General features: G+C 46.3%; 2 protein-coding genes across 11 annotated transcripts in view; one reads left to right on the top strand and one right to left on the bottom strand.

The window, feature by feature from the left end:
* The window catches only part of MYO9A (myosin IXA), a 245,425-nt gene extending 240,215 nt beyond the window's left edge, over positions 1-5,210 (top strand). For all 10 annotated transcript variants that reach the window (XM_060418900.1, XM_060418902.1, XM_060418897.1 and 7 more), the window contains one exon: positions 288-5,210. In XM_060418900.1, coding sequence (XP_060274883.1) covers positions 288-751 — 464 coding nt within the window. In that variant the 3' untranslated portion in view covers positions 752-5,210. The remainder of the gene's footprint in view (positions 1-287) is intronic.
* On the bottom strand, positions 5,047-23,078 carry NR2E3 (nuclear receptor subfamily 2 group E member 3). The gene is made up of 7 exons (XM_060418914.1): positions 22,943-23,078; positions 22,300-22,426; positions 21,686-22,128; positions 21,405-21,580; positions 20,305-20,551; positions 19,952-20,057; positions 5,047-18,580 (listed from the first exon to the last, which is right to left on the bottom strand). Exons 1-7 carry the CDS (start codon positions 23,034-23,036, stop codon positions 18,448-18,450), a joined length of 1,326 nt encoding a protein of 441 aa, XP_060274897.1. The 5' UTR covers positions 23,037-23,078; the 3' UTR covers positions 5,047-18,447.
* Between the last annotated feature and the right edge of the window lie 3,645 nt (positions 23,079-26,723).

Here is a 26,723-nt window from a genome sequence, read left to right as displayed (position 1 = left end):
TACTACATATTCTGGCAGTGTTTTAAATGATGGGGTGGTTGTAGGCCTCTTCTAATGGCATGGTCCCACTCCAGCTTCCTCAGGGTTAATTCTGAAACTATATGGATGGTGTAGAGATGGGTGGTTAGGTCTTCTTGAGTTGTAACTGTGCCCAAAGCAGGTCACCCTGGACCCTCCAGATCTTAGCCCACCCACTTTCACATGTGAGCAGTGACACCTCTTCATCACACAATGATTTGCTTCAGAGAGAACTGTCATTTACAGCTTTGGTCTCTTTATTGCATTAGAGAGAAGCTTAGCCCTTATCTCTACGAAGGCAGCTGGCAAGTCTGAACCTTCAAGCAGGTTGCGGAAGCAGCTCAAAAAGCAGCAAGACTCACTGGATTCAGTGGACTCTTCCGTCTCTTCTTTATGTTCATCTGGCACTGCATCTTCTCATGGGACCAGAAGACGATTTCAGATTTATTCCAAATCTCCTTTCTACCGAGCTTCCTCAGCTGGTGAGGCCCTCGGGATGGAAGGGCCATCGGGCCAGACCAAATCCCTAGAAGACAAGCCTCAGTTCATCAGCAGAGGAACCTTCAACCCTGAAAAGGGCAAACAAAAATTAAAGAATGTGAAAAACTCACCTCAGAAAACCAAAGAGACCCCAGAGGGGATAGTTGTGTCTGGCCGCAGGAAAACTGTGGACCCAGACTGCAGCTCGGCCCAACAGCTAGCTCTCTTTGGGAATAATGAGTTTATGGTCTGAACTGGCAGATGTGTGTCCCTTATGGCTACAGAGTGGTAAACACATCTCACCTTGGGGCTTCATCACCTGGTCCACAGTATCCATCCTGATTGTGGTCCTGCCTCTTGCCCGAGCATGCAGCCAAGACCTTGTGTGCTGAGTCCCGGGTGGGCCTCCTGCCGAAGTGGAAAGTCCTCTTTGAAGCCTGCCAGGGACGGTACCAGCTGTGCCTTGGCCGCTGTATCCAGCTAGAGATTTCGCTGAACAGAGCGCCCAGGGCCTTGGGATTTGGGTCAGTTGTGGAGGTCTCTGTAGTTGCCTCTCCTCCTTCCCTTTTTCCCTTCCCAGAGGTGAGTGTGGAACTGGGGGGACATTGTGGGCTAGAGGGACCCACTGATTTCTAACATTTGAAGAAAACATATAAACCTTTCTTAACCATGAAAGCAAAATCCTTTGGGTTTATTTTGGGATAGTTAGGAGCTGGTGTAGAATATAATTTTCTTCCAAGGATTTGTAAACAAAAAGCCTAAGCCCTCTATTTTAAGATTTTTGAGAAACACTCCATGTTATATTCTGGGGAAAGTAAAAAAAAAAAAGCAGTTGTCTCCATCAAGCCATCAGAGCATGTTTGAGACCTCTGTGGTTATCCAACGAAGAAGAGAAGACCTGTTTTGTTTTTCAACGATGTTTGATGTCATAATAATCAATGCTGGTTTAACTCCTGGTTAGTTCCTGCCAAATATATTGCATGGGCTGAAGTTTGAATAGCCATACTGTTCTTATATCCCCTGATCCTAGAATCAGGTTCCTCTAATACTTTTTAAATGTCCCAGAGACATGGTGATCCCTAAACAGGAGGGTTTCATTCTAATTTATCCAGGCCTTTCTCTTTGTATAGATTAAACTGAAGACGATATATGAACCTGTTTATCTGCTGGTGGATTTCCACCACGAGCTCACACAAATGATGTGACCACTTAATCACTTCTCCCCAAGCATTCACACGGCACTGCATGAATAAACATTACAGAAAGCTGCCAAAAAAGAAAAAAAGATAAGTTTTTAATATGACCCATCTAGCTTTTATCTTTTTTTCCTCAGACCATCAGTATTAAGTAGATTTAAAAAAAAAATCAAGGACTACTTGAAGCTATTTTTGTTAATATTCTGGTTACTGAAGTTTACTGTAAATATATATATGTATAGTGTGCATATTTCTTTTTAACTTTATGCTTCCTTCCTCCCCATAGAGTTTCTTCCCACAGATTAAGGGCCACTGGATGCGGTGGTGAGAGCCAGACATCCCTGGGTTGAGGGAAAAGTCAAACCATTTTTCTCACCACTGGGTGTCTCCATGTACCTGAGTTATAAAAGCATTTTAAGCTTCTTAGTGTCTGTGGGATTAGAAGTCTGTTTTTGCTATTTATAATATATGGGAAATGAAACATGATACCCTTTCTTGAGATAAGTATGTGAAAATGTTTCTTTTTTAAAGTTACTAAATGCATCTTGTCTAACTACCACATGCACTGTTCTAAAAAAGAGCCTTTACCATCTGTAACCTGAATTTTGGTTATTCTTCCTTTTCATACTTCTTTGAGATGAAGTTATAGAAACCTGAGGACTTTCATTAATAAGGCAGAGTCTCTCCTGTTACACAACAGTGAACCTCATGCCACTGCCTCTGTGGCTGCTGTCGAGCCCCAGAGGCCAGACACAGATATCATCCCAAGTGGCAGCTCCAGGTAGCAGGCGGCTTTCCTCTCCTTGGTGGGGTTCAGAAATGACCTCGGGAAAAGGAGTCTTTGTCAATTTCCAGAATGATGATGGTTAGTAACTAAACATGTTCGATTTTATAACCTGCAAACATCTGTCACCTTGTTCATGCTGCCTTGAGGAGTAATAAAGGTAAATAAGGTCTTTAAAAATCTGAATTTCAGATAATCTCCTAGAGCAGAGCCCAGCCCCTCATCATGGCTGTGTCTGCATGGGTGCCCCAGTCCCTGTGCCAGGCGCAGTCCCTCCCATTATTCTTGGGAAGGTGGTTTTCAGCCAATGTTGAGTACTCCTTTCCACTTGTTCCAGGACATTGGTTAAATACCATACAAAAAAAGGCGAGTACCCCTGTTGAGTAGTTTTCTTTGGCCTAGAGGAATGGCCTGGGAAACACATCTTGGCATACGGTCTCCCTTCTAAATCTTTGTGGAGTTTTTGTTTTGTTGCTGTTGTTTTGCAAAATAAGTTTTTGGCAGTTAAAAAAAATAAAAAAACTACTCATATAGGTCACTTTATAGGAACCAGGTGATGGATGTTAAGAGACTTTATAATTTTTTCTCAGGGACCTAAAACCTGAATTTGGATAACATTAAATAAATATTTGTTTTTCAGTTGCTAGATTTGTGGATTTCTAGTCTTTTAACAAGCTGTCAGAATGGAGGGGTGGGGAAAGGGAGCTGCATGGAATGCTAAGAATGGAGAGCAAAGGCGGGACCCTCCCTTTGAAGGAAAGCATGCTGCTGTTCTCTAGAATAATGGGCATTGTTGGCCTGAAAGAGATGAAGCCATAACACTTAACAACTGTCAGAACCAAGTGCTGTCTCTCCTCTCCTCTGATCTTAACTGGTCATCTCTGTGGTTCATGTTATGTTACCACAGCTGATGCTGCATTACAATCAGTTATAATTAAGATATTTAATATCTGTATGTGTCAAATGTGTGTTTTCTACTTGCTTCTCCTTTGCTCATTTTCTTTGATCTCAAATGTCTCAAAAGAAACCCATATGTGGCAGCATAGAGGCAGCCCCTCATTTGGAGCCCATACTCTAAAATGCAGAGCATTCTCTTCTTACCACACATTCCCAGCCCCAGATACAGCCTAGAGTTTTAATTCTCCCCATTAAAGCCAACGTATCCCTTATCATAGAAAATGTAATGGAAGCAGAGAAGTTTAATTGTAGGGTCAAAGGGTGTATACACAAAATGAAGTAAATAGAGAAAGGATCCAGGAAGGTGACTTGCTTCCTTTGTAATGCACTGTGTACTTCCTGCCGTTTTAATTACTTCGCCACTCTGGGTTTCTGTGAACACAGAGGAGGTAACAGCCCAATATGAGCCTTGTGGAGGCAGAGGGACCTGAATTCAAGGGGTGGGCTATAAGAGCCCTCCCTCCTCATGGGAGTTAGTGGAGACTTCTGTCTTCCATCACAGTAGGGTTGTTTTCACTGTCAAAGATGGAGGGTCCCAGAAGCATGCAGAAAACAGGAGCTCCAGCAAGGTTCTGCAGGCCCACTTCAGTGCCTGTGGGCCACCTTTTTCTTTTTTAAACTGTAACTAAGGAATGTGTACCTTTCACAAGCACTTTGGTGAACAAGAGAGAAAATACTCTCAGGATGTGTTCAAAGCTCAGAGAGTTTTAATTTTAGAAAGAAACACTCCAGCTGGCTTTCCTCATTCTCCTCTCTCATTTTCCCCCCTCTTGGTCGTTCTGTGTTGACCCACACAGCATCATTCTGTGCTGACAGATATGTTTGTCTACCCATAATTGTGGGACAGCTCCCCATAATTCTGTGACAGTTGGCACTGTCCCCCACTACCATGCTACCCTTGGTAGGTTCCTTGGTGTTTGTGGGAGTCTTTCTCGGGGCTTCCCTGATGGATCACATGGTAAAGAATCTGCCTGCAATGTGGGAACCCTGGGTTCGATCCCTGGGTTGGGAAGATGCCCTGGAGAAGGGAATGGCAACTCACCCCAGTGTTCTTGCCTGGAGAATTCTACGGACAGAGGCTACACAGTCCATGAGGTCTCAAAGAGTCAGACAAGACTGAGTGACTAACACTTTCACTTTTCTTTCTGTGCCCTTAAAATACTGTTACCCACTTTTCTCTGGAACTGCTCCCACATCTTATCTGGTGGTAAAGGGCAAAATAGTGACGATGGAGGTGGATCTATTAGGTCTTGTTGGTCTCTTGGTTGAAACTGTTGTCAAAAAAGCTCCACCAAGGGGTCCATCACCTTTCCAGCCATACTGAATGTCTGTTTATCATCCCTCTTAGGTCATGTAAAAGTTGCACCTTTGGAACCAAGTAATTGTATTTACTAAGGGAAAGGTGTGGACTACAGATAAGTATTATATTAATGGATTTAAAGTAATTTATATAAATACACTGAGTGTAAATTTATAAAAGACTATCTATTGTAAAAGGACATAGCCTGTGAAATATAGTATCATTTTACTGTTTAACAGAATAATTCTATACAAAGAATGATTTGTCTCACCCACAGAACTGATTACATTCCTGATGCAATCAACAGGCACTTTGTGATTTCCTTTTTTTTTTTTTGGCAGGGGGTGGGGCTGGGGCCATCAGTTGTATAAAGCGCAGTTTGTGCCACTCAAAATATGCACTGTATGGCTACACAAGAGCAGTTTGATGGACAGGTCACTCCATGGCTCATTAAAAAACAAAGCTTCCAGAAGCAGCAATATGTGTGGTTTGTTTTCTGACCATCTTGGCTCCCACCCCAACTCAGTCCAGCCTGAACCCAAGGAACAGCTATGATTTTTGATAAAGTGCTCATTTTTTTTAAAGCAAAGGGCTGAGCCCCAAATTGATAAAGTACAGAGATGGTAATTATTGGGAACTTAATATAGCTCAAGTGAAGGTGAGATTTCAAGTTGTGAGTTTTCCATAAGGGACGCCTAGCTGGGAAGAAAATAAATCTACCTTGAGGATCCTCACCAAAAAGGCATAGCTGCTAGTAGAGGGCCCTGGTGTGTCCTTTTTTGTTCTGCCCCTGCACTTGCATGACTTTGGCAAGGTCATCTGCCTTCAGTCTGGACATGTGTCCCTCCCCCAGGTTTTCTCTGGGTAACTCCTACTGACTCTGAGGTCATAGTGTAAAAGGCATTTCTCCTTGGAAATTCCCTCTTCCCCGTTGAACTGGCTTAGATGTCTTGTGTTCTCAACAGCTCCCAGTGTTTGTGACATCAGAAAGCTGACATTAGCCTCCCAAGGCAAGAAAGGAACCTGTCTTCCTGACTTAGATCCTCAGCACCTGACAAAAGGTGCCCACACTTACATTTTGGATGAGAGAGTTGAATGTGATCGGGGTTCTCAAATACCAAACCAAATCTAAAGTGGAATTGAAAAAAAAAAAATTGTGGTCAGTTTTTCCCTAATGTCAAATTTACTCCATTTAAAAATTCTGAGATCATCCTTTCCATTTTTTACATTGTTTTACATCTACAGTTTGCATTGTCTACACGACAACACAATAAGAATAGTGGATTGTTTAAGGTTTCCTCAATTGGCTAAATCGGAGAAGGCAATGGCAACCCACTCCAGTACTCTTGCCTGGAAAATCCCATGGACGGAGGAGCCTGGTAGGCTGCAGTCCATGGGGTCGCGAAGAGTAAGACACGACTGAAGTGACTTAGCAGCAGTGGCAGCAGTTGGCTAAATAAAACCATTTTTGAAAGTTCCCCATGTGATAACTAAACCTACAACAAACCTTTCTGATGATGAAGAAAGAGCAGAAAGTTGTAAGGAGACACAGATCAGAGCTTTTGCTTGTTAAAAAAATTGTTCTTTCTCTTAAATTGGATAACAGTACAGTGTCTTTAGAGCCAGGGACATAACCGTGAACATTGATGAGACACCTGTAACATCTATTGGATCTTGTGAGACATCTCAGACTCTAACAAGCATGTCACTTCCCAGTTCTGTGGGGCCATTTATCCCTCATTTGACAAGTGTTGACGGAGCACTCTAGTTGGTTGGGGTACGCTGGTGACCAAAGCCCTTGCACCCTATGGAGCTTGCATCCTAGTGAGGAAAACCAGTGGTGTCCACCAGATGGAGACTAGTCATCCACAATATGTGGGTCCCACTTCAGGTTTTATTAATCTGAATGGTTGCTTCTTGGCAACTTGTGAGTCTTTCTCTGTCCTTCCTACATCTAAATACTCCCTTAAGGGTAGGGATAGAGTGTCTTACAGGAGAAGGCAATGGCAATCCACTCCAATACTCTTGCCTGGAAAATCCCATGGATGGAGGAGCCTGGTTGGCTGCAGTCCATGGGGTCACTAAGAGTCGGACACGACTGAGCGACTTCACTTTTGCTTTTCACTGTCATGCATTGGAGAAGGAAATGGCAACCCACTCCAGTATTCTTGCCTGAAGAATCCCAGGGATGGGGGAGCCTGGTGGGCTGCCGTCTGTGAGGTCACACAGAGTTGGACACGACTGAAGCGACGCAGCAGCAGCAGCAGCAGCAAAGTGTCTCACAAATCTGAAAACTGCAGTTGAAAAGAAAGGCCCAGATAGGCCCACAGAGTCTACCTCTGTGTGCTTCATAATCAAAGACGTTTCTGGCACCAAGGGCAGAAAAGAGTTTTCATAGTATTCCCTCCCCTAGCACTGGCCCTAAATCCATTAGGGTAGAGCTGTTACCCATCTGAATTTCAGTAGGGCCAATTTACAGCAAAAGGTTGAGTAAATCCTAGGATCAACTGGGGACTGTATTGTATTAGAATTACAGAAGCCACTCAGTGTATTTCAGATGGGAAGGACTTGATAGAGGAACTAGGGGCTTAATGTAAACATGGGAAGAAGTGGGGAAGCAGGTCAGAGAAAGCCCCCACTGAAAGTCAAGAAAGCCAGCAGATCTGAACCCGAAGTTCTCAAGGGTTTGCCTAGAAGCTCCTGCGACTCTAAAGAAGGTTGCTATGAAATTGTCTTCCCACAATTTGGCTGTGACTGTGTCCAGAGAGGAATGGCTTCTCATTTACTTTACAAATCTCACGTGAGTGCCTGTCTTCTACTAGCAAACCATAGGGGAAGGGGATCCTGAAAAACGTACTTACTGGCATCTCTGCAATGAAGACAAGACCTTAGGAAGGGCCACGGGGCGGGGTGAGGGGGTGGATGCTGGGTTGGCTGCAGATAATTAAGTTTATGTACATCACTACTCATGGCAGAAAGCAAAGGAGAACTAAAGAGCCTCTTGATAAAAGTGAAAGAGGAGAGTGAAAAAGTTGGCTTAAAAGTCAACATTCAGAAAACCAATATTGGGGGCGGTCCTAAGATGGCGGAGGAATAGGACAGGGAGACCACTTTCTCCCCCACAAATTCATCGAAAGATCATTTGAACTCTGGGCAAATACCACAAAACAACTTCTGAACGCTGGCAGAGGACACCAGGCACCCAGAAAGGCAGCCCATTGTCTTAGAAAGGAGGTAGGACAAAATATAAAAGATAAAAAGAGACAAAAGAGTTAGAAATGGAGACCCATCCCAGGGAGGGAGTCATAAAAGAGAAGTTTCCAAACACCAGGAAATCCTTTCACCAGGGGGGGTCTGTGGGGAGTTTTGGAATCTCAGAGGGCAACATAACCGGGAGGGGGAGAAAACAAAACCCACAGATTACATGCCTAACTGCAACTCCCAGTGGAGAAGTAGCCCAAATGCTCGTGTCCACCACCAGCAAGCCAGGGCTGAACAGGGAAGCGTGGGCTGCATTGCTTAGGGTAAGCAATTGCCCTGAGGGCAATCTGAGGGAGCTAACATGAGACAGCAACCCAAACCATGGCGTAGCCAGAGAGAAAAAGAACTTTCCTGTAAAAATCTCTAACCTAAGCCACTGCCTGGCCACTCACAGAACAAAGGACTGAGCGAATACCAGAGGAGAGCTAGCTGACAGCGGACTGGCCCATCCCTCGCTAGAGGCAGGGAGGCAGGCGGGTGACAGCCAGAGCCAAAGGCAAGGGGCAAAGTCGGCCCCAGAGACGGCATCCTCCACCAAACTCTAGGCAGGCTCCCAGCTGCTAACCAAGTCTTCTTGGGATCCTGGATGGTTGACATCCACCAGGAGGGTTGCCACCAGAGATCAGCTCCCCAGAGGAGACACACAGCACACCTGAGACGACACTTCTGCTGCGCACCCAGGAAACCGAGTGGCTGGGACAGGGGAGGTGATAAGATGCACCGGCCACAAGGGGAGTGTGCACTCGCCAAGCACTTGGTCGCCTGAGCTGCTCGGAAGCTCAGGAAGGGCACAAAACGTAGGCCCAACCTAGTCTGTGCCTTTGTGGAGTACCCAAGAACCTGAGCCTGAGCAGCTTAGACCTGGGAAGTGCATGCAACCCAGGCCCCACCTTAGACGGTTCCCCTGCAGAGCAACCTGGAGCCTGAGCAGTGTAGACGGGGAAAGCACACACGTCATGAGTGGGGGCAAACCCAGTGTGGCCCAGACACTGTGAGCACACCCCACACATGCCAGTGATATTTGTTGGCAATATTCCTCCCTCCAGCACAATTGAACAAGTGAGCCTAAATAAATGACCACCTTCGCCCCCTTGTGTCAGGGTGGAAGTTAGATACTAAAGAGACTTACAAACAGAAGAAGCCAAAATAAATAAGAGGGAACCGCTTTGGGAGGGACAGATGCAACAGATTAAAACCTTGTAGATAGCTTTGGCTACATTGGAAGGGACCTATAGTATATGGACCTATAGACCTTGAAAAGTATAAGCTGGATCAAGGGACTATCTGAAACTGAGTTGACTCCACACTGCCCTCAGTAGCTCCAGAGAAATTACTAGATATATTTTACTATTATCATTTTTTAAATTTTTTAATTAAAAAATTTAAAGTTCTTTATTACTCCTTTAATTTTCATTTTTAAAATCTACTATTACCTTGCAAAAAAAGACCCTATTTTTAAAGCAAACTTCATATTTTTTTTAAATAACTTTGGCTATTTTTTAAATATTGTATTTTTGAGAGTCTATGGCAACCCACTCCAGTATTCTTGCCTGGAGAATCCCAGGGACGGGGGAGCCTGGTGGGCTGCCATCTATGGGGTCGCACAGAGTCGGACACGACTGAAGCAACTTAGCAGCAGCAGCAACCTCTACTCTAGATTTTCAATCTTTGCTTTTTGGTATTTGTTATCAATTATGTACCTTTAAGAATCCAATCTTCACTATCCATTTTTACTTAGGAGTGTGATTACTGGCTTGATTGCTCTCTCCCCTTTTGACTCTCCTTTTTCTCCCCCAGGTCACCTCTATCTCCTCCCTCCCCCTTCTCTTCTCTACTTAACTCTGTGAATCTCTTTGTGTATTCTGGGCTGTGGAGAACACTTAGGGAACTGATCACAGGCTAGATTGGTCTCTTTCCTTTTGACTCCTCCTCCTCTTCTCTTGGTCACCTCTGTCTCCTTCCTCCCTCTTCTCTTCTCTATGGAACTCCGTGAACCTCTCTGAGTGTTCTAGACTGTGGAGATCAAATAGGGAATTGATTAATGGCTAGATTACTCTCCCCTTTTGGTCCCCCTCTTCTCCTCCTGGTCACCCCTATCTTCCTCCTCCCTCTTCTCTTCTCCATGTAACTCTGTGAACCTCTCTGGGTGTCCCCCACTGTGGAGAATCTTTTCACCATTAACAGATGTTTTATCATTGGTGCTGTATGGATGGAGAAGTCTTGAGGCAACTGTAAGAATAAGACTGGAAGCCAGAGGCAGGAGGCTTAAATCCAAAACTTGAGAACACCAGAAAACTCCTGACTCCAGGGAACATTAATCGACAAGAGCTCATCCAAAAGCCTCCGTACCTACACTGAAACCAAGCTCCACCCAAGAGCCAACAAGTTTCAGAGCAAGACATACCAAGCTAACTCTCCAACAACGCAGGAACATAACCCTGAGCATAAAAATACAGGTGAACAAAAGTCACACCAAACCCATAGACCCCCTCAAAATTCACTGCTGGACATTTCATTGCACTCCAGAGAGGAGATCCAGCTCCGCTCACCAGAACACCAATGCAAGCTTCCCTAACCAGGAAACCTTGACAAGCTACTCATCCAACCCCACCCACAGGGAGGAACCTCCACAATAAAGAGGAACCACAAACTTCCTGCATACAGAAAGGCCACCCCAAACACAGCAACCTAAACAAGATGAAAAGGCAGAGAAATATTCAGCAGGTAAAGGAACATGATAAAAGGCCACCAAACCAAACAAAAGAGGAAGAGATAGGGAGTCTACCTGAAAAGAATTCAGAATAATGATACTAAAAATAATCCAAAATCTTGAAAACAAAATGGAGTTACAGATGAATAGTCTGGAGACAAGGGTTGAGAAGATGCAAGAAAAGTTTAACAAGGATCTGGAAAAAATAAAAAAAGAGTCAATAATGAATAATGCAATAACTGAGATCAAAAGCACCCTGGAGGGAACCAACAGTAGAATAACTGAGGCAGAAGATAAGATAAGTGAGGTGGAAGATAGAATGGTGGAAATAAATGAAGCACAGAGGAAAAAAGAATTAAGAGAAATGAGGACAACCTCAGAGACCTCTGGGACAATGTTAAACACCCCAACATTTGAATCATAGGAGTCCCAGAAGAATAATACAAAAAGAAAGACCATGAGAAAATACTTGAGAAGATAATAGTTGAAAACTTCCCTAAAATGAGGAAAGAAATAGCCACCCAAGTCCAAGAAACCCAGAGAGTCACAAACAGGATAAACCCAAGGTGAAACACACCAGAACACATTTTAATCAAATTAATGAAGATCAAACACAACAAATACTAAAAGCAGCAAGGGAAAAACAACAAATAATTCACAAGGGTGATTCCCATAAGGATAACAGCTGATCTTTCAATAGAAACTCTTCAGGCCAAAAGGAAATGGCAGGACATACTTAAAGTGATGAAAGAGAAAAACCTACAGCCCAGATTACTGTACCCAGCAAGGATCTCATTCAAATATGAAGGAAAAATCAAAAGCTTTACAGACAAGCAAAAGCTCAGAGAATTCAGCACCACCAAACCAGCTCGTCAACAGATACTAAAGGATCTTCTCTAGACAGGAAACACAGAAAAGGTTTATAAACTCGAACCGCAAACAACAAAGTAAATGGCAATGGGATCATACTTACCAATAATTACCTTAAATGTAAATGGGTTGAATGCTCCAACCACAAGACAAAGGCTGAATGGATTAAAAAAAAAAAAAAAGACCCCTATATATGCTGTCTACAAGAGACCCACTTCAAACCTAGGGACACATACAGACTGAAAGTGAAGGGCTGGAAAAGATATTTCATGCAAATGGAGACCAAAAGAAAGCATGAATGGCAATAATCGTATCAGATAAAATAGACTTTGAACAAAGACTATGCAAAGAGACAAAGAAGGACACTACATAATGATCAAAGGATCAATCCAAGAAGAAGATATAACAATTAGAAATATATATGCAGCCAACATAGCACTGTAATATATAAGGCAAATGCTAACAAATATGAAAGGGGAAATTAACAGTAACACAATAATAGTGGGAGACTTTAATACCCCACTCACACCTATGAATAGATCAACTAAACAGAAAATTAGCAAGGAAAAACAAACTTTAAATGATACAATGGACCAATTAGACAATTAATATCTATAGGACATTTCACCCTAAAACAATGAATTTCACCTTTTTCTCAAGTGCACACGGAACCTTCTCCAGGATAGATACATCCTGGGCCATAAATCTAGCCATGGTAAATTAAAAAAAAAAAAATTGAAATAATCTCAAGCATCTTTTCTAATCACAGTGCAGTAAGATTAGATGTTGACTACAGGAAAAAAAAAACTATTAAAAATACAAACATATGGAGGTTAAGCAACACACTTTGAATAACCAACAAATCACAGAAGAAATGAAAAAGAAATCAAAATATGCATAGAAACGAATGAAAATAAAAACACAACAACCCAAAACCTATGGTATTCAGTAAAAGCAGTGCTAAGGGGAAGGTTCATAGCAATACAAGCCTACCTCAAGAAACAGGAGAGGAATCAAATAAATAACCTGACTCTACACCTAAAGCAACTAGAAAAGGAAGAAATTAAGAACTCCAGGGTTAACAGACGGAGAGAAATCACAAAAATTAGAGCAGAAATAAATGCAAAAGAAACAAAAGAGACCATTGCAAAAATCAACAAAGCTAAAAGCTGGTTCTTCATGAAGATAAATAAAATAGACAAACCATTAGCCAGAATCATCAAGAAACAAAGGGAGAAGAATCAAATCAACAAAATTAGAAGTGAAAATGGAGAAATCACAACAGACAACAGAAATACAAAGGATCATAAGAGACTACTATCAGAAACTATATGCCAATAAAATGGACAACTTGGAAGAAATGGACAAATTCTTAGAAAAGTATAACTTTTCAAAACTGAACCAGGAAGAAATAGAAAATCTTAACAGACCCATCACAAGCACAGAAATCGAAACTGTAATCAGAAATCTTCCAGCAAACAAAAGCCCAGGACTAGACGACTTCACAGTTGAATTCTATCAAAAATTTAGAGAAGAGCTAACACCTATCCTACTCAAACTCTTCCGGAAGATTGCAGAGGAAGGTAAACTTCCAAACTCATTCTATGAGGCCACCATCACCCTAATACCAAAACCAGACAAAGATGCCACCAAAAAAAGAAATTACAGGCCAATATCACTGATGAACATAGATGCAAAAATCCTTAACAAAATTCTAGCAAACAGAATCTAACAACATAGTAAAAAGACCAAATGGGCTTTACCCCAGAGATGCAAGGGTTCTTCAATATTTGCAAATCAATCAATGTGATACACCTCGTTAACAAGTTGAAAGATAAAAACCATATGATTATCTCAATAGATGCAGAGAATGCCTTTGACAAAATTCAATATCCGTTTATGATAAAAACCCTCCAGAAAGCAGGCATAGAAGGAACATCATACCTCAACATAATAAAAGCCATATATCATAAACCCACAGCAAACATTATCCTCAATGGTGAAAAATTGAAAGTATTTCCCCTAAAGTCAGGAACAAGACAAGGATGCCCACTCTTACCACTACTGTTCAATGTAGTTTTAGAAGTTTTGGCCACAGCAATCAGCAGAAAAAGAAATAAAAGGAATCCAGATTGGAAAAGAAGAAGTAAAACTCTCACTGTTTGCAGATGACATGATCCTCTACATAGAAAACCCTAAAGACTCCACCAGGAAATTGCTAGAGCTAATCAATGAATACAGTAAAGTTGCAGGATATAAAATTAACAGAGAAATCCCTTGCATTCCTATACACTAACAATGAGAAAACAGAGAAATTAAGGAAACAATTCTGTTCACCATTGCAATGAAAAGAACAAAATACTTAGGAATAAATCTACCTAAAGAAACAAAGACCTATATATATAAAACTATAAAACACTGATGAAAGAAATCAAAGATGACACAAATAGATGGAGAAATATACCATGTTCATGGATCAGAAGAATCAATATAGTGAAAATGAGTATACTAACCAAAGCAATCTATAGATTCAATGCAATCCCTGTCAAGCTACCAATGGTATTTTTCAGAGAATTAGAACAAATAATTTCACAATTTGTATGGAATTACAAAAACACTCAAATAGCCAAAGCAATCTTGAGAAAGAAGAATGGAACTGAAGGAATCAAGCTGCCTGTCTTCAGGCTATACTACAAAGCAACAGTCATCAAGACAGTTTGGTACTGGCACAAAAACAGAAACATAGATCAATGGAACAAAATAGAAAGCCCAGAGATAAATCCACATACCTATGGACACCTTATCTTTGACAAAGGAGGCAAGAATATACAATGGAGAAAAGACAATCTCTTTAACAAGTGGTGCTGCGAAAAATGGTCAACCACTTGTAAAAGAATGAAACTAGAACACTTTCTAACACCATACACAAAAATACACTCAAAATGGATTAAAGATCTAAATGTAAGACCAGAAACTATAAAACTCCTAGAGGAAAACATAGGCAAAACACTCTCTGACATAAATCACAGCAGGATCCTCTATGACCACCTCCCGGAGTAATGGAAATAAAAGCAAAAATAAAAAAATGGGACCTATAAACTTAAAAGCTTTTGCACAATGAAGGAAACTATAAGCAAGGTGAAAAGACACCCTTCAGAATGGGAGAAAATAATAGCAAATGAAGCAACTAACAAAGAATTAATCTCAAAAATATACAAGCAACTCCTGCAGCTCAATTCCAGAAAAATAAGTGACCCTATCAAAAAAAAAATGGGCCAAAGAACTAAATAGACATTTCTCCAAAGAAGACATATAGATGGCTAACAAACACATGAAAGGATGCTCAACATCACTCATTATCAAAGAAATGCAAATCAAAACCACAATGAAGTACCACGTCACACCAGTCAGAATGGCTGCTATCTAAAAGTCTACAAAGAATAAATGCTGGAGAGGGTGGGGAGAAAAGGGAACCCTCTTACACTGTTGGTGGGAATGCAAACTAATGTAGACACTATGGAGAAAAGTGTGGAGATTCCTTAAAAAACTGGAAATAGAACTACCATATGACCCAGCAATCCCACTGCTGGGCATACACACCAAGGAAACCAGAATTGAAAGAGATACATGTACCCCAATGTTCATTGCAACCCTGTTTAGAATAGCCAGGACATGGAAGCAACCTAGATGTCCATCGGCAGATGAATGGATAAGAAAGCTGTGGTACATATACACAATGGAATATTACTTAGCTATTAAAAAGATTGCATTTGAATCCGGTCTAATGAGGTGGATGAAACTGGAGCTTATTATACAGAGTGAAGTAAGCCAGAAAGAAAAACACCAATACAGTGTATTAATGCATACATATGGAATTTAGAAAGATAGTAACGATGACCCTATATGCGAGACAGCAAAAGAGACATGGATGTAAAGAACAGACTGTTGGACTCTGGCAGAGGCGAGGGTGGGATGATTTGAGAGAGTAGCGTTGAAACGTGTATATTACCATATATGAAATAGATCACCAGTCCAGGTTCAATGCATGAAGCAGGGTGCTCAGGGCTGGTGCACTGGGATGACCCTGAGGGATGGGGATGGGTAGGGAGGTGGTAGGGAGGGTCAGGATGGGGAACATATGTACACCCATGGCTGATTCATGTGAATGTATGGCAAAAACCACCAAAAAATGTATATGAATTGGTAAATCTGAAAATATAATAAAACATACACATCTGAAAAAAAAAGAAAACTAAGATCTTGGCATCTGATGCCACCACTTTATGGCAAATAGATTGGGTAACAATGGAAACAGTGACGGACTTTATTCTTTTGGGCTCCAAAATCACTGCAGATGGTGACTGCAGCCATGAAATTAAAATCCACTTGCTCCTTGAAAGAAAAGTTATGACCAACCTAGATAGCATATTAAAAAGCAGAGACATTACTTTGCCAACAAACGTCCATCTAGTCAAAGCCATGGTTTTTCCAGTAGTCATGTATGGATGTGAGAGTTGGACTATAAAGAAAGCTGAGCACCAAAAAAATTGATGCTTTTGAACTGTGATATTGGAGAAGACTCTTGAGAGTTTTCAAGGAGATCCAACCAGTCCATCCTAAAGGAAATCAGTCCTGAATATTCATCGGCAGGGCTGATGCTGAAGCTGAAACTCCAATACTTTGGTCACCTGATGTGAAGAACTGACTCATTAGAAAAGACCCTGATGCGGGGAAAGATTGAAGGTGGGAGGAGAAGGAGATGACAGGATGAGATGGTTGGGTGGCATCACCGACTTGATGGATGTGAGTCTGATTAAGCTCCAGGAGTTAATGATGGACAGGGAAGCCTGGTGTGCTGCAGTTCATGGGGTTGCAAAGAGTCGGACACGACGGAGTGAGTGACCTGAACTCAACTGACCTCCTCTAAGTCTCCAAGACTTCTTCCTGGAGTTCCCAGTCTCTCTCCCAGTGCAGAATTTGTGTGCTCACACATCCTAGATACTAGCATGTGAACTTCAGCTGGCTTTGCAGCTTTGTATTCCCAAAAGCAAGACTGCAGAATAATGTTCAAGGCCTGTTTGGTCATACTTCAACCATGCTTCTTGCTAATATGGCTTTACTCAAACTTTCTATATGTGTGGCCTTTAAACCTTATGGATAAAACTTTGGATAGGGAATTAGCTAGTATCGTGGCATGATTGACATTAAATGACCCAAATAACTGAGGCAAGTCAGATGCTTCTAGAAGTTCAAGAGTCTCAAGTAGTTTGAGTACTTAAGTGGGAAGAGATTAAGCTGGGCAGTATTTGCCCTACTCTGTCCTCTCTGGGCATCAGTCTAGCCATCATTCCCAGAGCAGAGTGTTCTGAACCATCCTTCCTGCATCAAGACAGCCGATCTCTGAAAAATGAGGAGGATGCATACACAGGCCAAAGGGCAGGGAAACACCAGGATTTCTCACAAGGCCTTTTTTTTTTTTCTTCTGGGCTTTAAACATGTCTTCTTTGGAGATAGAAAATGAACAGAATTGTTCAGGTGATTCCATGGGTATAGGGGTATGGGGAGAAGGCAGTGCCAGAGTTAAGTAGAGTCACACCAAGTTTTCAGCCCTCTCTTAATTTTCGCTTATAAATGGGGATAGTTGATCCCTCTGCCAGATAAATCTGAGAGTTAAATAACAATACACATTCAGTGCTCATTTCACTGTCTTGGTGTATCTAGTGCCTCATACATATTAACATTTTAAAAAGTACTTTTTCCTAGGTCTCCTGGATCTGCCTTTGAAAAGGAAGAGGTTTGTCTGAACTTCATCTTTCCATAAGGAATTAAGAAGTGATGGAGATTCCCCTCCACAAAGAGTGCCTGTGGCTGCTATGTTGAGCTGCATGGTGCTCACCTTTATTTTCAGGGAGGTGATGAAGGATGGGGAAGAAAGATGGGGAGAGGCTGTGGGGTGCTGGGATGCCATCTGGAGAGAAGCTGGGTTGTTGAATCCTCCGGGAGACTTTTCACTGTGTTTGAATTCGTGGCACCTGGACGCTGACTTGGAGGGGCAACCAGATGGAACTCAACCCTGTGCTCACACCATCAGTGTCCTCAAAGGGAGAACCTTGGCCACATTGATTTTCCTGGTTTTGTTTTTTCACTTTTTTTTTTTTAGGTCTAACAATAAAGTGCACAAATCTTAAGTGCATGGTACAATTAATTTTTAATGAGTGAATAAGTTTGCAAAACCACCACCTTGATCAAAATGAAGAACATTTTTAGCATACCTTGGGCCCCTTCCCAGTCAACCCCACCCCCTACCCAAAGGTAACCTCTATTCTAACGTCTACAACCATTGCTTAGTCTTGCCTGTTCTTAAACTTTATATAATCAGAACTGGTGCCTGGATGGTTGTTTGTGTCTGAAATAGATCCATGGTGTCATACAATATTGATGGTTCATTCCTTTTTATTGCTGTTTTATAAGGTTTCCCTGGTGGCACAGATGGTAAAGGATTTGCCTGCAATACAGGAGATGAGGGATTAATCCCTGGGTTGGGAAGATCCCCTGGAGAAGGGGATGGCTACCCACTCCAGTATTCTTGCCTGGAGAATTCCATGGACAGATGAGCCTGGTAGGCTACAGCTCATGAGGTCGCAAACAGACACGACTGAATATGTATTTACCACAATTTATAGTCCACCCCACTGTCACTGTACAGTTTGGGGCTACTATGAAAAAAGCTGCTTCAAACAATCTTTTGGTGGACATTTCTGACAGGTACACATATCCATGAGTGCAATTGCCGAATCAAAGGGTAGCCCAGATTTTCAGCTTCAGTAGATTGTTTCACAAAGTGGTTGCACTCATTTTATTTCTACTTCCACTAGTTTTTGAACATGTCACAAAGGAGCTTCTCCATCGGAGTATTCCCTATGGTCTTGCGGAAAAAGAGGAGCTCAACACGTTCAGAAGTGATAAATCTCAAAGACGGAAGGAGCAGGAGCAATTTCCCAAACCTGGACAGGAGAGAGGACACCAACAGTGTGATTATCAGCTTCAGAGCCTGAGTCTTGGGCACAGCGCCATTCCAGGAGAGGCAGAGGGGATGGAGAGGAGAGATGAGAGGTGCCCAGGGCAAGTAAGGAGGAATTTCAAGGAAAGGCCCCATTCACCTACCCCGGACCCACTGTGGCTTTCCTCCAGTGTTCAGTTAAGGAGTGTGATGAAAATAGTGAATAAATATTGTTTAACAGTGTAAAGATTATAAAGTAAGAAGTTACTTACATTAATAGTATGTGACTATATTATTAACGATCATATAATTATTATAATTACATGATCATTAATACCACATATATTTGAATAAGAAAATAAATTCCTGGGAATTCCCTGACGGTCCAGTGACTAGGACTCAGTGCTTTCATTCATGGGGCCTGGGTTTGATCCATGGTTGGGGAACTAAGATCCCCACAAGCCACGTTGGTCTCGACCTAAGAACATATGTATATTTGCTCTCTCCCTCTCACTTCACGGGCTTCCCTGGTGGCTTAGACAGTAAAGAGTCTGTCTGCAATGCAGGAGGCCAAGGTTTGATCCCTGGGTCAAGATCCCCTGGAGAAGGGATTGCTGCTGCTGCTAAGTCACTTCAGTCTTGTCCGACTCTGTGCGACCCATAGACGGCAGCCCACCAGGCCACCCTGTCCCTGGGATTCTCCTTGCAAGAACACTGGAGTGGGTACCATTTCCTTCTCCAATGCATCAAAGTGAAAAGTGAAAGTGAAGTCACTCAGCTGTGTCCAACCCTCAGCGACCCCATGGACTGCAGCCTTCCAGGCTCCTCTGTCCATGGGATTTTCCAGGCAAGAGTACTGGAGTGGGGTGCTTAGGTACCCACTTAAGTCATGGACAGAGAAGCCTGGTGGGCTACAGTGCATGGGGTCAGTAAGAGTCGAACATGACTGAGTGACTAACACTTAATACTCTCCCTTCGTAAATGATAATTTTTCTCCTTGTACACCCTCTCCTTCCTCAACACCAGCCCTGCCTCCACAAATCCCTCTCAGCAGTGCTTTGCACCCTGCCTCCCAGTGAGTCTCTGTCTCCTTCATATGCATGTGGCCCTCAGTACCAGCTAGGCTGGTCCTCAACTTCTGCGTGGCCACTGCGCTGGGCATCCCCTAGAAGCAGTGAGCTTGCTTTATGCTTTTTGGTCCCTATTCCTGGGCCTGGTGCTCTGCCTGGCACACAGTAGGTGTCAGCCATGTGCTGGTTGCACTGAGATCCCTGTCCCATCTAGTGAGTGCAGCCCTAAGACAGTGTCAAAAAGGTGGGCAGGGTGGTAGAGAGCTGAAGGGACAGATGGGCAGGTGGGCAGGTGCTCAGGTCACCTCACAGGCTGGCTGGGGTGATGGGCCTTGCTGTGCTGGCTGAGCATCACCTGAGACTGGTCCTGCAAGGCCTCCACGTGCTCAGGATCCTTCAGGCCCCGTGTTTCTGGAGAGAAGCAGCAGCTGTGAGCTTCCTTCCCAGGCCCCCTGCCCGCCTCACCATCAGCCAGGGCCTCAGGAGTGGGGAGCCCAGCAGCCCAGGAGCCATGCAGCCCTCCCCTCCTGCTCGCAGGGAAGTCTACACACATTCAGGTCTATGAGGAGTGATGGAGGGAAAGTGAGAGGCAGAAGGAAGTCACCAAAATTCCCTGCCTTCATCCCCACCCACTCTTTTCTAAGCCTCAGACAAAGACCTGGTTTGAAGAGGACCAGGGCCTTCATGCAGGCGAACTCCGTGGGGTCCACCGCCAGTGCCCGGAACCGTGAGACGGTTTCCTGCAGGATTCGAGTCTCCGCACTGGCCAGCACTAGCCGGCCCTGAGAGCTGCCGCCAGCAGAGGCCTCAGGCAGGGCCAGCAGTGGGCAATTGTCCAGAGGCAGAGACCACTGGATGGCTCCAAGGAGAAAGAGTTCACTCCATGCCTCTTCCAGCAGGATCACCTGTGCCCAGAGAGGGGGGTGAGGGCAAGTGTGATGGCTGACGCACAGCTTCTCTGGCTCAGCCTGGAACCTCTGCCAAGTTCTCAGCTGTCTTAGGACAGACAGGCTGGTTCCAGGTACCCAGAACATTCTGACCTCTGCTTCACATCAGCCAGGGACTCGGAGCTCTGGGACTTGGCACCATCCAGCCCAGATACCTCAGCTCTAAGACACTCTCTGGGCTCCATGGAAAGGTAAAGGTGGAGCACAGGCAAATCCTGGAGCCGTGAGAAGCTGGGCAGCTCAGGGACACTCCCCACCAGCACCCCAAGTTGGCCATACTCAGCAGACTCCGTCGCTTCTGAGCTGCTTCATCCAAACCACCGGCTGAGGACTGCCGCGCTCAGCGGGCCTCTCCTCCTGGATGTCCTGACAGGTTGCCTTGCTCACGAGAAGCCCAGACGAGTGAAGAGGCTGGGCTGAAACTCAAACCCAGAAGTCAGGGGCATTTGTGTTCCAAGGGAGCCCAGATTTGCCCACTGATGCTATTCACAGTGTGCAGACCACCCTGTGACGCAGAGACAGAGCATCTCTAAGGCCAGAGGGTTTGTCTAGGAGGAAAGAAGACCCAGAGGAGCATAGACACTGCCTTCTAATGTCTGGTCCCTGTGCGTCCCTGGCCATCATTGTCCCCTAGGTGATGACCCCAACTGCCGCATCCCAGAGATACGTGCCCATGACCATCGCTGACTCTGAGGTACGGGTGTCTCCAGCCTTCACCATCCGCAAGCTGCGTGCCCCTCCAGTCATCACCTGCACAAGGAGGTGTGCTCCCCCAGCCCAGCTGACTTGCGAGCCCCGCTGACGAGTATACCTGATCCCGGAAGGGCAGGTTGGAGAACACCGGCAGGTTCTTGGCCCACTTGACGGCCATGAAGAGCAGGCGAGCCGATGTCTCGTGGATGCTGTCCAGAGCACAGGGGGAGGAGGAGGAGTATGGGGACGAGGGGAACTCGGGATCATTGCCAGTGACATCGATATTCTCATCGGCTGTCGGAAGAGAGGTTGCGCCTCAGCCCCTGTTCCGAGGCAGGCAGAAGTGGCTTTTCAGGGACCTAGGTGTGGGACCTGGAGCTCAGCTGTCAGCCCACTTACCATCCTCAGGCTCCAGCTTAGTGCAGGTTTCGGCTGTTATCAGGCTGGCCATGAAGTGGTGGTGTCCCGGAGGCGTGAGGGCCCGGGGTCCCAGGGCTCTGGCTGCAGACACGGGTGTGGGCCCCCGAGAGCTGGGCCCTGCGAGGGCAGGGGGTGTTGCCAGGGGCTCCAGCCGGGGCTCCGTTTCTGACTCCACGCTGTCCATTCGGACCTGGGCAGTGCTCCGCGGCTGGCGCTCATTCTGCACGGCTGGGGAGGTGGGAAGGGTCAGGACACCCCACGGATCATGCGCCCCTGTCTCTTCTGCCACGCCTCTCTGGGATGGGGTTCTTGACTCACCGTCCTGGTTCATGCCCGCCTGCAAGCACTTCTTCAGCCGGCAGGCCTGGCACTGGTTGCGGTGGGCCTTGTCCACCGGGCACATCCCTGCCCCCACCTGGCACCTGCGGGTGGAGGGGAGCCCCAGGGAGTCAGGGTCCTGCCCGGGCCCTGGGCCATGGGTTTCAGACACTGTGGCTGCGGCCCCGTCTCCCCTGAGCATCCTCCACTCCCTCCTTCCCAGGTATGCTCAGTGGCCGGCGGGACTCCTCTGGGACGGGGCGCCCCTCTCTCACCTGTAGATCAGCCTTCGCCTCACGCTCCTCTTGAAGAAGCCGCTGCAGCCGTTGCAGGCATAGATGCCGTAGTGCTTCCCGCTGCTGCTGTCCCCGCACACACGGCACTGGAGCGAGGGGCCCACGCCTAAGGGCAGCCCGGGCTGGGTGGGGGCTGCACTGGGCCAGTCACACACCATCCCCACCTCCTGAGGGACCCCTCCACCCTCCTTCCCTCACCGCCCTCACGCTCCTGCCTACCCACATGCAGACACACCCGTGTCTCTCCCAGCTGGAAAGCGTGTCCCTTGTCACACCCCCTCCCCGCTTCTCCAACGGCCAGTTCTCAACAAGTGACCCTCTCTGTTCCACTTCCCAGTCCCTCTCTGCAGGTGGGCTCAGGCTCCATCCTGCACAAGAGCCTTCTGGACACCGCCACTAGGGATCTCTGCTCCCGACCTCTGAGGGCCCTCTTCTCTCCTTTCTTCTCCCATCTGATCAGCTATGTTTCTAGGATTCTGGGTTTCCTGGCAGGTTTCCTTAAACTTGCCTATAGCCCTGGGGGCTTGGCCTGAGTTGCTCGGGCTCCTATCATGGTCCCTGCAAACGTGTGACCCACACTCCTCTCCCCAAGGGTCTACATCTGCCTCAAGGAAAACCATACCTGTCGGCTCCTCCCCCAGGCCCCACCTGCCTGGAGACTCCTTCCTGGAGGCGGACACGGCTGCCGGCACCGCTGCAGCCATGTTGGAGCTCATGGGCGCTGTCGGCCTGTCCTGGCAGGTCCCAGGGCAGCCTCTGCCTGCCTAAGGGAAGCCTCAGGATTTCTGAGCTGGACCCAGCCCCTGCCTCCCTCTCTGAAACTCTGTTTCTCTTCTATCTCTCCTTCTCCCTCTGTCTCTTTCTCTCCCTCTTGCCTCTCCTCTCTGTGCTCCTGCCTCCTGCCCCCTCTGTCTAAACTCAGGAGCTGCCCCAACTTGCCCTCACAGCAGCAGCTCTGGCTCGGGGAGATTTCTCCCAGGGCAGTGCTGGACGCAGCTTATGATCCTCTTAATCTTTACTGTCTCCACAGGGGATCAACCGGCCACACCTGCAGCATTACCAAGGTGCCCCTGGGAGCCGGTCAGTCCTGCTGCCCCCACACCAGCTCCTGGGCTGCCCAGTTCCTCGTGCTCTGTGCTCCCGAGCTGTGCGAATTGTTAAGGGAGGTATGCACTCCACCTACCCCAGGACAAGTGGGTCTGGGGACAGGTGTGTGTGGCTCCACACACAGGTGCTCACTGCTGGTCCTGGGTAAGTCCAGCTTTCTGCCTCAGTGCTTCTCACTTAATCCCTTGATACGAGACTGCTTAGGGCCCAGGATTTGAGGGTCTGGGCATCCCTGGAGGGCTAGCAGTCCCCGGATGCCCCTACAGAGGCAACTCCCATCACAGGTGGAAATGGGTTAGATGTAGGGTCTGAGGCCAGTCTGCAGGCAATGGGTGCTGGGCCCAGTGTGGAGGGTCTCCTGCAAGACTGGGAGGGGGACACAGCCCCTGCACCTGCCTACCCTAACTTGCCTTCACAGTCCCAGGCAGGCTGGTCCCTCGGCTTCCCCAGACTCAGTCTTCCCAGCTCAAGCCCAGGGGTGGTTCTGAGGTGGGGGATGGGCCCTGGAGCGAGGGTGGAGACAGCCAAGACAGATCCAAGTTCAAATCCCTGCTCTCTCACAGCCAGCCACGCCTCCCTGAGCAATGATTTAACCTGTCTGAGCTTCAGTCCCCTGGAAAAAGGGGTGATAAGAGCACCTGCCTCATAGAGCAGCTGGGGAAGCTAATTAAGATGATTCTCCAAGTGTTCTGGGGCCTGGTTCTTAGTAGGAACATAATAAATGATGGGGGGCTTCCATGGTGGCCTAGCGGTAAAGAATCCTGCCAATGCAGGAGATGCGGGTGCAATCCCTGACCTCCTCCTTGGAGAAAGAAATGGCTACCCACTGCAGTATTCTTGCCTGGGAAATCCCATGGACAGAGGAGTCTAATGATCTGTAGTCCTTGCAGTCTCAAAGAATCGCCCACGACTTAAAGACTAAACAAGAACAGCAATAAACGATGGGGCTGTTATTATTATTGCATCTCAGGGTTGTTGAGATCCTAGAGCAGTCCTCAGCAAATAGCCTTTCCTCTCCTGCTCCTCTGCCCCACCCCACCCCCATGCCCAGGCCAGAGCAGAAAGCCCCCTGTTGGTCTGGGTATGACATGCATCCTCAGCAGAGCTGAGCTCACCTCTGGGTGCATCTGGGGCAGGGGTTGGCCTAGCCTTAGAGCCTGAGGGGGAGGGGGACAGTGCGGGGCTTCTGGGAGGATCACGGAGTTAAGGGGACAGAGCGGGTGGTGCAGGGCCCTTATGTAAGTGGGGTTAACCCTCCCTGTGACAGGGAAGCACTATTGGGGATTTGGAAAGTCAGCTCGAGGGGCTTTGCAGGGTAATCCGCTTTCTGGGGCCTCAGAAGATCGAGGCCACTGGGCTGCGGCCCCTGACCTGGGCTCCTCTGCCTCTGCCCTCGTCTCCACCCTCGCCGACAGGCAGTCCCTCAGGACCCTCCTCCGCAAGGCCTCCTGCTTCACGAACCCCCAAAGCCAAGGGCATCTCCTTGAGCCTGACTGGTCAGTCCCATCTTCCCAAAGCTCCTCTCTCTTCCACTTCTTCTGGAACACGGCTTTACCATCTTCTGTCCCCTTGAACTCGTCTGCATCTCCTGTACCCCAGCAGACTTTCCCACTCTCCCCTCGGGTGACCTCACACACAGTCACGGCTTCCACAGCCACTTCACACCAGACTCCTGCCTGGGTCTCTGCCCCGGACTTTCACCCATGGATTCCCCCAGAGTTCTGGTGTGGAGACCAACTCCACACACCACAACCAACCCATTCCCGGCTTGTCTGTACAGATATGGTCCCTGAAACCTCAGGATCAAGGGACCACCTGGAGCATCCCGTGCTGGAGGAAAGTGCCTGAGGCTGAACTGAGGGCCCCTAATCCTGGAAGTCTGGGCCAAGGAGGATCTGCTGGCAAAGGAGCTAAGAGGGGAAATCGGGACAGCGTGGGTCGTGGGAACAAGGGCAGGGGAGGATTCAAGGATGGGGGCGTCTACCAGGTCATGTGTCTTAGGAGGTCGTTTGTATCCTCAGCAATAAGGGAGAAGACGTCATTAAGAAGAGTGCTTATACAAATGCTGTCAAGCCTCACAGCTTCCCTATTAAGGAGTTATCATCATTGTTCTCAACTCACAGATTAGGAAACTGAGGCTCAGAGAGGTTAAGCAATTCCCTTTGGGCCACACAGCTACGGAGAGATGGAGCAGACTGTGGATGAAAACAGGGGTTTCAGACTTGTGTCTTACCCCTGAACTCCCACTTTCCACCACGGTACTCTCCAAGAAGACCCTGAGCAGTCACTCTGCCAGGCTTTAGCAGCAGGGCCAGCTGGCACCATGGCGAGAGTTGCTCTGAGGGAGGGGACAGCCGGCCCTGGGAAGGGTTGGTAGTGCTGGGGAGGACTGGAAACAAAGGGCCGAGAGGAGAAGGAGACAGGGCCAAGGGGTTTGTAGGAGGGGCCGCGTTGAGGAAAGGGTTTTCCCCTTGTCTAGGGAGATATCAAAAGATAAATATTTGAGAACAGGAGTTCCTTTTTTTTTCTTTTAAAATGTGTGATCTTAATTTTTATAATGATTTACTTTCCCTATCTTAAAGCCTCCAAGGCCTCAAAGTGAAAACAAGATTTACATTTAGGCAATGTGAAACTCCCTGTACCAGCTAATGGGGCACAACCTCTTCAAACTGACTCTAATTTTCTTCTATTTAAGGTAAGAGTTCAACACAAAATACCTTCACTGCTCGCTGATTGTATTGAAAGGCTTTAATTCAGCTCAGAGGGATGATATCTGGTGGAACATAAATCTGTGTTAGATTCGTATTGTTCCTATAACAAATGACCACACTAGGAGCTTAGGATAAATATCTGTAAGTTTTAGAAGGTCAGAAGCCTGAAATGGGTCTCCTTGGGCTAAAATGAAGGTCTTCCGTAAGAGCTCAGCTGGTAAAGAATCCGCCAGCAGTGCAGGAGATCCCTGTTCGATTGCTGGGTCGGGAAGATCCGCTGGAGAAGGGAAAGGCTACCCACTTCAGTTTTCTGGCCTGGAGGATTCCATGGCCCATATAGTCCATGGGGTCGCAACGAGTCAGACACGAAGATGTTGGCAGGACTTTGACGCTCCTGGATGCCCCGGAAGAGAATGCATTCCTATTTTATTTACCGTGGCCACCAGTGTTCCTTGGCTCATGGTCCTTCCTCCATCTTCAAATCCAGGAGTATTTTTTTTATAATAAGAGATACAGAGGAGAAAGAGGCAGGGGGAGAGGGTGAAGCTGAAGATGGGGTATAAATCAAATATTCAATCCCTGAGC

The sequence above is a fragment of the Ovis aries genome, chromosome 7, assembly GCF_016772045.2.
Source record: "Ovis aries strain OAR_USU_Benz2616 breed Rambouillet chromosome 7, ARS-UI_Ramb_v3.0, whole genome shotgun sequence".
Classification (NCBI taxonomy): domain Eukaryota; kingdom Metazoa; phylum Chordata; class Mammalia; order Artiodactyla; family Bovidae; genus Ovis; species Ovis aries.
This window is presented reverse-complemented; position numbering and strand designations above follow the sequence as displayed.